Consider the following 14,128-nt stretch of genomic DNA (forward strand, 5'->3'; position numbering starts at 1 on the left):
GCCCAGCATAGTCCATGGCATCCTTTACCTGCTAACCTAGAAAGATGGGCACCCCTGCCAATGCCATGTTCTTACCACTGTGAAATCCTTTTACCATTGATTTAGTCAGAAGGCTTTGTTCCCTGTTCCTGCAGCAACTGGCTATTCCTCAAGTTTCTTCTATTACAGAATAGCCAAACCTAACTTCATTCAACTTATGCACTTTGTTTGAAAAATGTTTAGTTTTTTTAGTGCTGGCGAGCCTCAAGGCCAGATTGAGTTTCTGTGGATTTACCAGGACATGAAATTAAATACTTGATGTATATATCCATTGCCCCTTTTACTTTTTTCACTGTATCTTGGATTATAATAAGAAACTGATGCCCCAAGTCTTCAAATCTGAACCAACTTTGTCATACAAACCTACTCATAAAAAAAATCCCAAACCCCAAGTCTTTAGTTCCCATTGCATTCACTGCTCTGATAGCTAGAACTCTTTTCATTTTCCTACTAAACTTATTGTGATTCCTTTAGTTTAAACAGTGGTGGGGTTTTTTTCTCAGTGACATTTACCTCAATTACTTACAAAACAATTATATCCTCTCTCAGTTACTGTTTTGCTTGGCTTAACTGCCAAGTTCTTGCACCAAGTGTATCAGACACTTCATGAGATAAGACTCTTACAGATGCACCAACAGTAAAGTACAAGTTCCAGCATATTGAAACACTGTTTTTTTGGTACCACCCTTCTCAGGAGATGTTCATGGGAAGGACTGTAGGCAGCTCCTGTAGTTCTGTAGGGTCAGTGGCAGAGGGCTGTGCTGCCACCACTGGAGAATTCAAACCCTGCTGCCAGCAAGCGCAGTGAGCCTTCACACCACCAGCAAATGGAGCTCTGAAAGCACCCACAGCATTGTTGTTCTTTGGGGGTTTTTTTCTTCCTAGATGCTAATATGTGAGTGACAGCCTCAGTTTACTGTTACAGCACACAGTATATTCTCCCATACATGGCAAGGAGTGACAGACAAGAATTCGAGTAATTGATGACTAACCTAGCAATACCTGACTGTTTTCTGAAGTAAATTACAACCTGTTTCCCAGCCAACAGTGGCATATCACTAACACCCTGCCATCTTGCCTGGCCCCACTGAGGCTTCTAAATACAATATTCTCTTCTCTGACTTCAACTCTACCTACTGTCAGGCTACATTAGGCATAACAAGATCCAGACAGATTCAAGATTAAGCAACTTTTTCATAAAATCCAATTGAGGACTTTCTTACCTTGAGGGTGCAGTGGATATTACATTAACCAGATTGTGCACACTTTCCATGCAAGAACTAAAGGCATATATAGATATATGTATATGTATATATAGATGTGTGTGTGTATACATACATATATACATATACATATATATATATATATATAGGCAGAGTGACTTAATTCTCTTAGGAAATAAGCGGGGGCTTTCTAGATTCCTCCCACCACAGACATCATGATCAAGCTCAGCTAATTGAGACCTTGTGGGGAAAAGGGTGTTCTTAGCAAGGCCCTGTTTTTCCAGAAGCAATACAGGAGTGCCTCCGTCTAGCGTAGGAAGTCTGTGCAGATCATTAAGGCAGTAATAGTCACGTGGAGAGAGGGGAACCAGGTTTAAAAAGCTCCTTACTGGCTAGGATACATCTTCAGCTCCCAGAGAGACTGCAGTCCCTGAGTGGTGGAACCAAGAAGGAACAATCCCCCTTCAGTCATCTTCCCCCTCCCCATAGGTACCAGGGAATGGGACAGAGACACCCCCAGTGCTATCTGGTGAGTTTGTCAGCAAGATGCCTTCAGGGCTGTGCAGCCGAGAGCAGAGGCTGCCTTATGTCTGAAACAGAGCATGTCCTTTATTTGCTGTGGGAGAATGGGGGTGCAGACTCAAGCTCAGGTGAGCTGGGCCTGTCTGGGGCAGTGCATGGCACAGGGTCTGTATTTGGTGCATTTGTTGCATGTGGTGCAGTGACTGATGGGTGGTGCAAGGAGGAGGCAGCAGCGCAGCTGTGCACGAGCACGATCCCGTGGGCTGCACTGCACAGGAAAACAGCTCAGAGGGCACTATCATGGGATAGTCATGCAGAATTACAGCACGTATGGCATGGAGTGTCAAAAAGCAGAGAAAAATTCTTGTGTGGTGTATTGGAAAGAGATGAGGACAGGAAATCACACAGTAACCAAAAGAGAACGTATGAGCTACATTGTCCAAGCACCTAAGTGCTCTGGAACAGGATAGCCACTGCTCAAATGCTTCACCCAAATGAAAGCTTTAGGATTCAAGTCAGAGCTTGGATGTCAGAGCTTAAACCAAGTGTTTTTTGTGAAGGCATAAAATCTGTACATTGTAGCTCTCTTGCTAGCATCTTTTTAGTCTTTGGCCTAAAGAGAGATGGGGAGAATGCCAATATGTGAACTTTAACTCTGAGGTGATATTCTTTTTCACACTCCAAGTTTGCAGACAAATCTGGTGTTCTTTATGAACTCTGACTAGCGCCCCTTTATGTATTACAATATATGTAATAGCGTTTTATCAGCCCTAGCAGAATAAATAAGTATGGTAGGCTGTTAACACCTTCAAGAATCCTCTGTGACTTGACCTGCTCTCACTGATGCCAGGCAGAAGGGAAGCTATTTAACACTGGGGAGAGAAAGCTGGTTTCTGTCTTTTATGGACAAATTTTATTCCCTTAACTGACAAGGAGTGTAGAGTTACTATTCACAGCTGTAACAAGAAGAGTCCCTGAAAACCACTTTCTGCAGCTGTATTTAGCCAACTTCTGACATCAATCACTGTTCTGCCAGATAATTCTTTGTCCATTTTACATGCAAAAGACTCGGGTTCCATCTGGAATAGCAGCAAATAGCTAATGTCCCACAAATGCCTCAACCTGACAACTGAATTCTACCAGCCTCATATTTGCCATGAAAGAAGAAGCTGGGCATCCATCAGCCCTGGCATATGAGCATTAACAGTGTCCAGCTGTGCCGTGCAGCCTGCATCCCACCGGGTTCTGATGTCAAAAGCCCAAAATTCTGCTGTTTAACTAAAGCCACACTAGCGGACAGGGGAGACCAGCCGAGAAAGAAGGGAAGTGGGCAATCCAAGCAGGCTTTACCTGTTGCTTGCTAAGGCAATTTCAGCTGCCTGGACTAGGGATGCGCGTTTTGCCCGGCGGGAAGCAGCAGCTCCGAGCGCGCCGTAATCTGCGGCAGGACGGAGCCGACCTGAGTAACTTGGCGGGGAACCAGGGGCCGTGCGGGGCTCGGAGCAGTGCGGGGCACCAGGGGCCGTGCGGGGCACCAGAGGCGGTGCGGGTTCGGAGCAGTGCAGGGCTCCGGGCAGTGCGGGGCACCAGGGGCGGTGCGGGTTCGGAGCAGTGCGGGGCTCCGGGCAGTGCGGGGCACCAGGGGCTGCGCGGGGTTAGGAGCAGTGCGGGGCACCAGGGGCCGTGCGGGGTTAGGAGCAGTGCGGGGCACCAGGGGCGGTGCGGGTTCGGAGCAGTGCGGGGCTCCGGGCAGTGCGGGGCACCAGGGGCCGTGCGGGGTTCGGAGCAGTGCGGGGCACCAGGGGCGGTGCGGGTTCGGAGCAGTGCGGGGCACCAGGGGCCGTGCGGGGCGCGAGTCGGAGCCGGGCGGCGGCCCCAGGTGCGGGCGCTCTCCGCGGCGGGAGGCGCGGGCAGCCCCGCTCCCCGGGGGCGCCCCGGCGGGCGCGGGCGCCGCGGTCCCCCCTCTCCCGCCTCATTTGCATGGCTCTTATTACGGCCGTGCCTCGCTCCCGCCGCGCTGACACCGCCGGGCTGAGCGCGGAGTCGCCTCCAGCGGGAAGCGCACTTCCGTTATCTGCGCGCCCCCTCCTCAGCTCGCTCTCTCTGGATGTTTAAGGCGAGGATGAACAAACAGGTCCAGCCCGAGCGCAAAGTGTCGGTGGTGGCCCCCTTGCCGGACCGCGCGGGGCCGCCGCCGCCGCCCAAGAAGGACGTGGAGCTGCTGCTGGTGAAGGAGCACAACGGGGTGCAGTACACCAGCAGCAGCCTCCTGCCCGCCGCCCCCGCGCCGCGCTACGGCACCCAGGACAGGGAGACCTGGGGCAAGAAGATCGACTTCCTCCTCTCCGTCATCGGCTTCGCCGTGGACCTGGCCAACGTCTGGCGATTTCCATACCTCTGCTACAAAAATGGAGGGGGTAAGAAAAGCGCTTGCGAGGTCTTTTTTCCCCGGCCCCACAGCCCCGAGAGCGGCATCCCGCTCCTGTTGGCGGAGTTTCTGCGCGAAGCCGGGAGCCGGGGCTCACCCCGCGGTGCCCGGGCGCGGTGCCCGGTGGCCGCGGGAGGAGCGGCGGCACCGCCGCGCTCCCCAGCGCTCCCCGCTCCTCCCGGGCAGCGCGGAGCCGCCGCGGCCCCCAGGGCACCGCGCAGCCCCTTCCCGGCAACGATTGCTCGCACACTCCTCGAAGTTTAACTTAGTTTTTCAGTACAGGCGTATTTGCCTTCTGCTGCCGCTCCAGGCTGCTTAACACTTTTTTTTCGTTCGCAAAAAATAGCACCGAGAGGAGGGGGGGAAAAAAGGCCAAACCAAAAACACTCGAGCAGAAAAACAGCATCTAGAAGAGCTAGCGCCAGACCACCGACAGGTTTCATGGGGGCAGTTTTAACGTAGGATTGTGATTTCTGCCCTCGGTTCTGCAGTGTGGGGGTTCTCCCCTCCTCCAAAGTAGGTAGGAGACTTGTTACAAACAAAACCTCACCTCCTGCACAGTTTGGCAATGACAGAAACAAGAATTACACACAGTAACTGTAGTTGGCTCAGATTGTCTGGCGTGTCTTCAGTAAGACCTTAACTCCATCATCCTCTTTCATCTCCCTAAGTACACTGTGCTGTCCGTGATGACTCCAGGCTGTGATGGAGTAACACCATCTGCGAGCTGGGCAGGTGCCTGGGGTGCTCTCAAATCACACGCAGAAAGAACAGACCCTGCGTGGCAGATGGAGAACTGTGTGTGAACAGTGAGCCACACAGATAGAACTGACAGAGAGAAAGCACATTCTGAAAGATATTCATGTATGGATATAGTGATAGTGTGGTTGCCTGGTGATAAATGCTAATAGGTCACACTTGTAGCATAAAATAATTGCTTCCTGTGAAAATAGGAATGCAGGATGAATGGGGAAATCCATTTTATCAAATAAAATGGAATTATACCTGTCGTTGGAACTTAATAGGATATTGGTGCTAATGAAACACTCGGTCAAGCTTGGTAGCTCCAAAACTTCTGAGAGGAGTCAGAAAATCTCTCTGCTCACCACCCAGACAGACTGAAGAATGTAGATAGTGCTGAAAAATAACCTCCATCCTGATTTCGTTGTGTCCAAAAATAGTGCTGGCCATTCACACTACAGCAGCACAATGCATCAGGAGCCCAGCAGGCTCCTGCTGGGTCAGGTGCAGGTGGGGCAGCATCATTCATACCACTCAGGACAGATGCACCACTGCCACATCTCCTCATCGTCTGGCAGTTCTCAGGAAAAGAGATTATTCTCCTATCTCACATTGCACAAGGTGACACCCAGAGTGCCTGAACTCTTTTCTGTTGTAATTTGGGTCACTTAATTTCCTAACCTGCTTCCTTCATAATTCACTGCCAGCTCAGGCACAGAAGGTAACAGTCTGCAACTCTTGTGTTTTGTTTAGCCACCATGTATTATCTTATGTCAGTTCAGCTAGAAAAAACTGGGTCTTCATTAGCATTTTCTGATTCAAATACTTCCAAATGGCAGTGAAGAGAAAGCCAACAGCTACAAGAGGACCATTCCAGTGAAAAGTTTGCAGTAATTCTTCCATATCAAAGGTAGAGAGGCCCTTTGCTACCAAAGTCTATAGAATGGCCAAGACTGTTTATAGAACTCATACAGAGACCAAACACTCTGGTATCTTGAAATTTTTCCATCCATTGCCTCTTATGTTGGACATGCATGTCAGTTTTAGTCAGCAGAAACTCTTGTAAGAATTTCAGGCTCTAGAAGTGCTTTACTGAGTTTCAAGCCAACTCAGTCCCTTCTTTCTTTCAAATTCTGCTTGGGAGCTTGTTTGTTTTATGTGCAAATTTTCCTACAAGACCAAAAAACATAAGGCAACAGGCAGAGCTGTGGGATATTGTTGGATTTTGTTGAGATCTTTCCAGTCATAAATCGTGGATATTCCTAAATATCTCCCCCCTGCCCCCCACTGCTATTGCATGAGGGAACCTTTCCAGCACTAATTTGACTTTTGCTGCCTCAAAAGGATTAGCAATTATATGAAACCCATTGTGTTATGTTTCCCCATGCAAAAGTTGGTATGTGGATATAGACATGAGGAAAACTTAATTTCACTATCTTAGTAGTTTTTCTGGACTGCTGAGCAAATTAAAGGGATGAAATCAGAAGTTGTTTTTGTACTTGACTAGACTTAACCCATAAAAAAATTTACGGGATGCTCATGATTACAGTTTGCCTTTTGATATTTATAAGGAACTGCTAGGTAAAGAAGAAACCAACAGAACAGAGAAGCTTGAATTGGATGGTATGCATAAAGTAAAGCAGTGGAAGGTAAAAGTTTTCGTTTCCTCTTCCTCCTGCAGTTTCTCTTTATTCTGAAAGCCTCAGCAATTACTCAGCCTCAGTGACTTAACTAGAGCTGGCTTTGGACAGTCAAACCTGTGGGTTATGAACATGTTGTCAGCCAATTGATATAAAATACTCAGTGAAACAGAAGCACAAGCAGCTTACAATGCCCCAAGTCCTGGCTCAGCACAGCTTGTGCCACCTAACAAAAAGAAATTCTGCTATCCTACCAAAAGCTATGCCACAAGTGTTCTACAAATGTTCTTAGAATTTGAACAACAACATCAAGGACATGGAAGTGGTAGAAAATGGCATCTTCCTTTACGTTAAAAAAAAAAAAAAAAGTTATGTGGTTGGCACATGAACTGTACCCTAAAGCTAACTATGATTAATTCAAGATGCCTGCAGACACACTAAGGGCCTTTGCATGTTTGTAAAAGTAGGTGACTCTCAAGAAAGCATGGAAACTTACAAGAACCGAGAAGGGAAATATAAACACACACTCTATTCTCCCATTCAAAGTTGAATTTTACAAGGACATGGATGTATATACATCCCCTTCTTTTTACTAGCCAAGTCCTGGAGTTTCTTTCTTTGATGAACTCCAGGGAAATTTTCTAGAAAAAAAGACATGGAGGCTTTTGGGTTAGATCTGGAAGTTCCACTTATACAAAACTCTGATAGTTTACTTTAGTGAGTTTTGCTTACACAAGACATACACCACCCAGTGGCAGATATACAGACTTTTTTTGTTAGGTAACTTCAGAGACAGCACTGGTGGTGGTAACAAAAAGAAACATTTATATTTTAACAAGCTCCCAGTAACAAAAATCTAGAGAGTAAGAAGCACCCAGCAGAATTAAGACACTGAATGAATAGCCAGAAACATCTGGTTTTTGGGAGTAGCCTGCTGAGAGACCCCAAGGGGACTTCTGCACAAAGATAGATGGCAGAATGTAACCCTTCCGTAAACAAGTGTAATTTTTGGAATCATTCTTCTGCTATTAAAAAAATCCCCAGTCTTTAGTAAGATCTAAAAATCTAGAGCATTTATTTTTTTATATCAATCACCTACTTTCATAGGACTTGCCTGCCTTACAAGGGCAGACAGATCCAGTGAATGTATTGTAATGAAATGAGCCACAGAAAGCTTACAGGACAGTTTAGTATGAACAGACTGGATGAGTTCTTGCCCTCACTGACTTCTTGGAAGCAGGATATGTCCACTGTGTGCTCTAAAATATTTATCAGGTGATAGGGTAGACTGTGAACAGATGGGGAAAATCTGCAATCTCCCACTAAGTAGATATGGCAACACTCCAAAAGGAGGAATTCTCAAACACCACCTTGTCAGTCCAGCTGAAAAAAACCCCACAACTTCCATGTATTTGACTGCTGCTTGCAGCACAGAGGAAAAGCACTGTTTGCAGCAGATGGAATACTTTTTGTGCAGTGCATTTGTCAGAGTTGCAAAGCAGCAGGGCTTGTCACTGGAGAAATCATCAGCTATGGTCATTTCTGCTGGCTAATCTTACAAGAACTATATCCTTGTTTTAACTTTTCTGGCAAGAGCACTTTTTAAAAAATTATTTTTAAGGAAAAGATTCCTTAGCTGTTTAACTCTCCCTGTAAGTGGTCAACATCAATGTAGTCCAAAGAATTCTTTATAACACAACCAACATTTTAATTGCTCCCCAGCTCTACAAGAGATTATGATGAATTAAAGAAGAAGACTACTATTAAAATTATACTCTCAAGTTAGGCAAAGATTTACCCTGATATTTGGATTACATCTGAAATTTTACTGATGCCAAATGAAGTTGAGTAATGCCTACTATGATTAACTGATGTGCTCACAGTGGGGGAGGATGATGCTCAGTCTTAGTTAACAAGCTATTGTAGTTTTTGTGCAAGACACTTTCAGTATTAACGTTCATTTTTGTTTCCTGTTCCCGCATATTAATTCTGCCTATGACTATTTCCCACTGAAATTTGGGGAAAAGGAATTTACCAACATAAAGTGCTCCTTTTGTGAGCCAAAGTATTTGCAAGGTCAGTCATGTTCAGACTACTCATTAGGAAGCATGTAATTGTCGGATTAGTCACTGGAGACTTACTGTATCATAAGAATCAGATTAAGTTTTTAATGAATTTAAGAACAGTGGCAGATAAATATTTTAACATTACTCTAGCCATCACAATGCACACTTTAAATCTCCCCTGCAGCATTATTTTAAAGTGTTTTTAGACCACAGTATTTCCAGAAGAAATTGTTTGCTTGCAATCAATACACTTCAGAAGTGTTTTACAATTTATCCTAATGCTCCCTGTCCTACTCATAGTTCCATCAGCTGTAATGCAGGACTGAGCAATCCACAGCACAGGTACCAAAGACAGCAAAAACCACATCCAAATATCCCTGAACAGGCCCAGCACAAATTCAGGAGCCCAGAGTTGTCACACATGGAGAAGGACACACAAAGGTGGAGCTGTCACCTCCCACAGAGCTGGGGGCCTGGCCACCACACACTGCACTGAGAGCAAACCCTGCTGCTGACAGCACCCCCTTGTCTTTCTACTGCACTCTGCCTCCTCAGGCTTGCAAAGTGTCTGCCACCAAATTTAATCGCTATTTTGGGGAAGAATATAACCTGGCACTTTGCAGTTCAGAGGTGGATGACCTTTGCCTTACAATATCAGAGTTTATACTTCAAAATAGCATTGATGATGATAATAATAAATCAACTTTGAAGTAATCTCACTGCAAAGCCTACGCCAAGAGTTTGACTCATCAGTCAATCAAAGCTCAGATGCAAATCTAGTGATTTTGGTTTCCTAAAAAAGGGGTTTTCAATTCCCATTAGCACATCAAACCACTGACCTCAGATAGGTTAAACTGTTATGCTGATCTCCTCACCATGAGCTCTGGGTTCTCAGCCGTTGTGTGACATTAGGGACAATGCTCAGCTGTGTGGGGTGGCAGTACCTCCTTTCCCAGATCCAGAGTCAGTGTCCAGCTCACAGATGCTCTCTTCCCTTTCCCACTCCATCCCTTCTCTCTCCCTTCCTTGATCAGCCTCTGATCACCTGGTGCATGCAGGGCATGGATTGACCCAGGCTCTCCAGCACTGGAGCTCACATGCCAGCTGCCAGCTGCTCCTCTGAAATTCCCTCTTCTGCTCTGCACGCCTTGTTGGCTCCACAAAATAAATCTTCAGAACAGGAATTTCTGCAGGGTTAGAAGCTACTGCATCATACACATACTACACATGAAATATTAAGAATAACTGAGAGGGAAGGACTGAATCTCTCACCCAAATCGTTCATCAATTGTAAACTATTTGTTTCTGACTCTGAGGTATGATACCATGAAATAGTGTATAAATGGCATAGTATATAGACTTTCAGCTAAATACCTGCCTGTGCAGAGATGTTATTTGTCCCTGAACAATTCTAGCAACTCCTAGCTTGACAAACTTACAAAGGTCTAGAGATACACTAGAGCATAGAGAGGTTCTAGATGAGATCCATAATGTTTAGCTTGATGTTACACATTTGAGGACCATCCTGTGGCTGATGCAGGGCAAGTATTGAGAACTGATCTAAAGGGTGATCCAATCAATTACCAAAATTGATTTTCCAGCTTTACTGACTATAAAAGAGCTGGTGTGGACCAGCTGACAAAAGCAAAGATAGATCTTTCCAAGTACAGTGGATGCACATTTTGATTACCACTTGGAGTATTTTTTTTCTAAACTAAGAGGCAGAAAAGACTTCAAGAACTAAACTTAGTTCTGTTTTTAAAAATTTAAAATCCCTGCTTAAGATCTTCCCATCCCCTGCCTCCCCCCTAAGCCCTCTTCATTCCTGTACACTCTTCTCAATTCTGCCAAGGATCAGAAGTACTGAAATATCCCTAGTAAACCATATCTGCACAAGTAAAGTCTGCATGCAAGTTACATTAGAGAGCCTTCAAAGCTCATATTAACTCCTACTGAAACAAATACAGGACTTTCTTACAGTTTGACATGGAGACCTGGGTTTAGGTACTCACTCAAGCTGAAATAGCAAGGACCTGAGCTTTGTGTGTCTGTTTTCTCACTCACATCATCCTAACCTCTGGCAGTAATGGAAAAGAGAAAGGCCAGGTTAGGAGTGCAGCAGCCAACAATCCTTCTTAACTGAAGAAACCAAAATATATCCCTAAAGAGACTGAGACATGGTTTGGGGACAGAATTTCACTTTCATTTTTTAGGCAAAATACCACAAACCTGTCTGTCAGTTCAGTGAATATATGAATATAGCTCCAGCAGTTTGAATATGTTCTTTCCAGACAGATACTTCTTCCCCATGCTGAGACCAATATGAAACAGAATGTTAATACAGCTACTTACACATAAGATCAGGAGGAACACACATCTTTACTGAGAGTTCAGATATGCTATGAGGGGAATGGTGGATTAAAATCAGGCCATAAATTACTGAACATCTTGCTGTGTGTTAAAATGGAAATGAATGGTTTAAAGAGTTTTGAGAACTTCTGAGGAGCAAGATCAAATAGCCCATGTCTTCATTTCTGCTATGTCTGATGGTAAGCACATCAGCAACTCCCAGTTGTAAAGCCTTTGTCCCAGTTTAACCAAGTGATTAAATATTCAAGAACTGTAGTATGGTTCTCTGATATCAGTCTGCTCTGTAAACTCCATAGCATTTACATGTATTGCAGTTATTACATGTAGTTTTTAGACACTGTTTTGCCTAACTGCTCTCAAGATTATTACAAAATAGCAAACTGTAACAAAAAAAATTCTACACCCAGAGATACAGTTATACTAAAGTATTGTAAGGTAGAAGTCAAGAGACAAATTTAAATGTTGCATCTTTGTAAAACAGTTCTGGATCTTTCACTACTACCTCACTCTAAGTGCTTTCCATTTTCTTTCTACATATAGAATCAGAATTATTTGGGTTGAAGGGACCTTAAGGATTGTCCAACCCCCCCAGGAATCTTGCATCTGACTTTCAACTTCTTGACTAGAAATGTGGCAACAAGAAAAAAATCATTATTATTGTAGTTCCTGTTATCATAATCAATAAAGTTGAAATAAATTATATTAAGGACAAATCTACCGTCACAATCCATTTTCAATTAAGAGTATCTAAGGAATCCAGGAATATCACACTGGTTATAAACCTTGAGTTTTCCTTCCTCAAGGCTTTAGGAGACAAAGGATTCATGTTAGCAGCCCATTACCCATGCCTTGACAACCTGTGGTTGCCTCCTCCAACTGCAACTCCTCAATCATCTGCTTTCCTTCTCCCCACCTTTGTATTAAGTCTTGAACCTTTGGTGGAAAGGTTCCACCCTAATTGTGCAGATCTTACATACTGGTGCCAAATCAGAATAGGTTCAAATGCAAGGCTTTATTGACATTCAAAACTTGGTTTCCTACAGATGGATATCCGAGTCCTTCAGGAAATCAGCACCAAAAGTGCCTAGATCCCCAGTACTGTTGAGTAATTCCTGTTCTCATGGAAATCCTGGGTAACTGTAGTATAATTCAGCATCTTAATTTCTCTATCAATTCAACATACTTAATTTTAGCCACAGAGATTTTGAAACCATTAATCCATAAAGAAGGGAAAAGGAGGTGAGAGGCATGGAAGGAAAACAGTTGATTTCCTTGCCTTGTGACATTCTTCACCAAAACCATAGGAAAGAACCTCTAAACTACTTATGAAAACTATCTTTTGTTTTATTTTCACTCCTCCTTTCCCCTATTCAAACAAGTTTTGCAATCTTTCCTGAAGCATGACAAAGGTGACAGTGCAGAGCAGCACTTTGGGGACCAGGGTTTACCATTCAGAAGCAGAAACTGTCAGCAGGGAGGTCTGGCTGTGTAAGCCACATCCTTCTCGACACTCATTTTCATCTAAAGCACACTCTCAACTTTCCAGTGAGCAGAATTCTGTGATAACACCTTACTAAACAAAATTCAGGCAGGATTGGGCAGGCAGTTGTCTTTTGCCAGTCCATAAATGTTTTTTTGTGACAAACATTCTGACTGCTGGTATGTAGTAAGACAAGCTGCCCTTATTATACAATAAGTCTTTTTATAGAAAATGGAAATTTTTCCAGTGCTCCTACTCCTTAAGGCTTTATGAACACAACCACTCACTTCCAAAAGCACAAGTGATTGCAGAACCTGTGTTCTTAATGTAGGTATTAATTGATTGCTACATTTTGACTATTATAATTGTCTAAGAATATATGCTAGGTGTCCAAAACAGCATCCAACCTCCCCAGACAGGTGGTGTTAGACCACACAGACATGAAGTCTCTTAGAATGCTTTGTTATAAGCTGCTTCCCTAGAACAAACCCAGCATCAGGAGAGCAGTACTGGTTTGATCCCATCCCACTGAAGTACACAGGAATTGTGATTTCCACAGCAGAAGAATATTACTCCTTTGCAGTCTTTATTTCAGAGCTGGAGAAAGTTATTGCATGATTTGCAAGCCCTGGGTGTCCTGTCTTGCTGCAGCACTCTTGCCAGTCTGAGAAACAGCTTTTGTGGCACTGATGTAGGGGAAGGATTGTGGCTGGGCAATTGCACAGCATCCATCTGCACTGAAGCCTGCAGCACTGTGGGAATGAGCTGATGTTCTGGCCCAACAGCAGCATGGAAGAATGAACCCTCTGCAACTGCCTCATTGACCACCCAAACCACTGTTTCCTTGAGCCCAGTGTATGTACTGAAAAAAACGTCTGAGTATTGTGCATCTTGGTTTTCACCAGCTATTTTTAATTTATTCTGCACCTCCTGACCTATGTGGGCATGTGTGCACTGCACTCTTCTCTTCATTGATATTTTAATTTCTATTTTTCTCTTCTGTAATGAAAGACCTCTTGCAATGTCTATCCTGAAGGATGCCAAAGGTGACAGCATGTTACTTGCCCTTAAGATCCATATCTCAAGGGAAAGTATGATACTGATTCCAGTCAAATTCCAGTTAAATAAAAAAACAGGAAGAGGCTGGACTTTTTCTGGCACAGGACTCTCTACAGAGTAATGGGAAGCGTTTTTCAGACCACAAGGTGGAGCAGTAGATCCTCACAGGTCTTGGGAGATCCCCACCTGATAATTAATGTCACAATATTTATAGGAAAAAAATAATCTCTTTCATGGTGGCTCATTACTTCTAAATACAGAGCTGCCCAGTAATAACAAATATTATTAGCAGACTGTTCTTGGATTTCCCACTTTATTTTATTTTATATTATAAGAATGGCAGCTTTTAGCAGGGCTTAATTCATATAGGACCTCACTTGTCAGCATGGCCACCATGACAGCAAGGACACACTCCATTGACAACAAGAGGTTAGCCCTGAACACACTTTTTTAAAGAGAGTGCAACAATAAAACAGATACAGTCTCTTCTCCCCAAGGATTGATACAGGAGGAAATAATTTCTCAAATCCTAAATTTAGAAGGTGCTCCAAATACCCTCA

The 14,128-nt window shown here is 44.2% G+C and overlaps 1 protein-coding gene across 1 annotated transcript in view; it reads left to right on the top strand.

Annotated features, from left to right (window-relative positions):
• The first annotated feature begins 3,891 nt into the window (after positions 1–3,891).
• Positions 3,892–14,128, top strand: part of SLC6A2 (solute carrier family 6 member 2) — a 60,049-nt gene continuing 49,812 nt past the window's right edge. Inside the window, exon 1 of the mRNA XM_036390530.2 lies at positions 3,892–4,201. Coding sequence (XP_036246423.1) covers positions 3,892–4,201 — 310 coding nt within the window. The remainder of the gene's footprint in view (positions 4,202–14,128) is intronic.

This window comes from Molothrus ater, chromosome 12 (genome assembly GCF_012460135.2).
Source record: "Molothrus ater isolate BHLD 08-10-18 breed brown headed cowbird chromosome 12, BPBGC_Mater_1.1, whole genome shotgun sequence".
Taxonomy (NCBI): Eukaryota; Metazoa; Chordata; class Aves; order Passeriformes; family Icteridae; genus Molothrus; species Molothrus ater.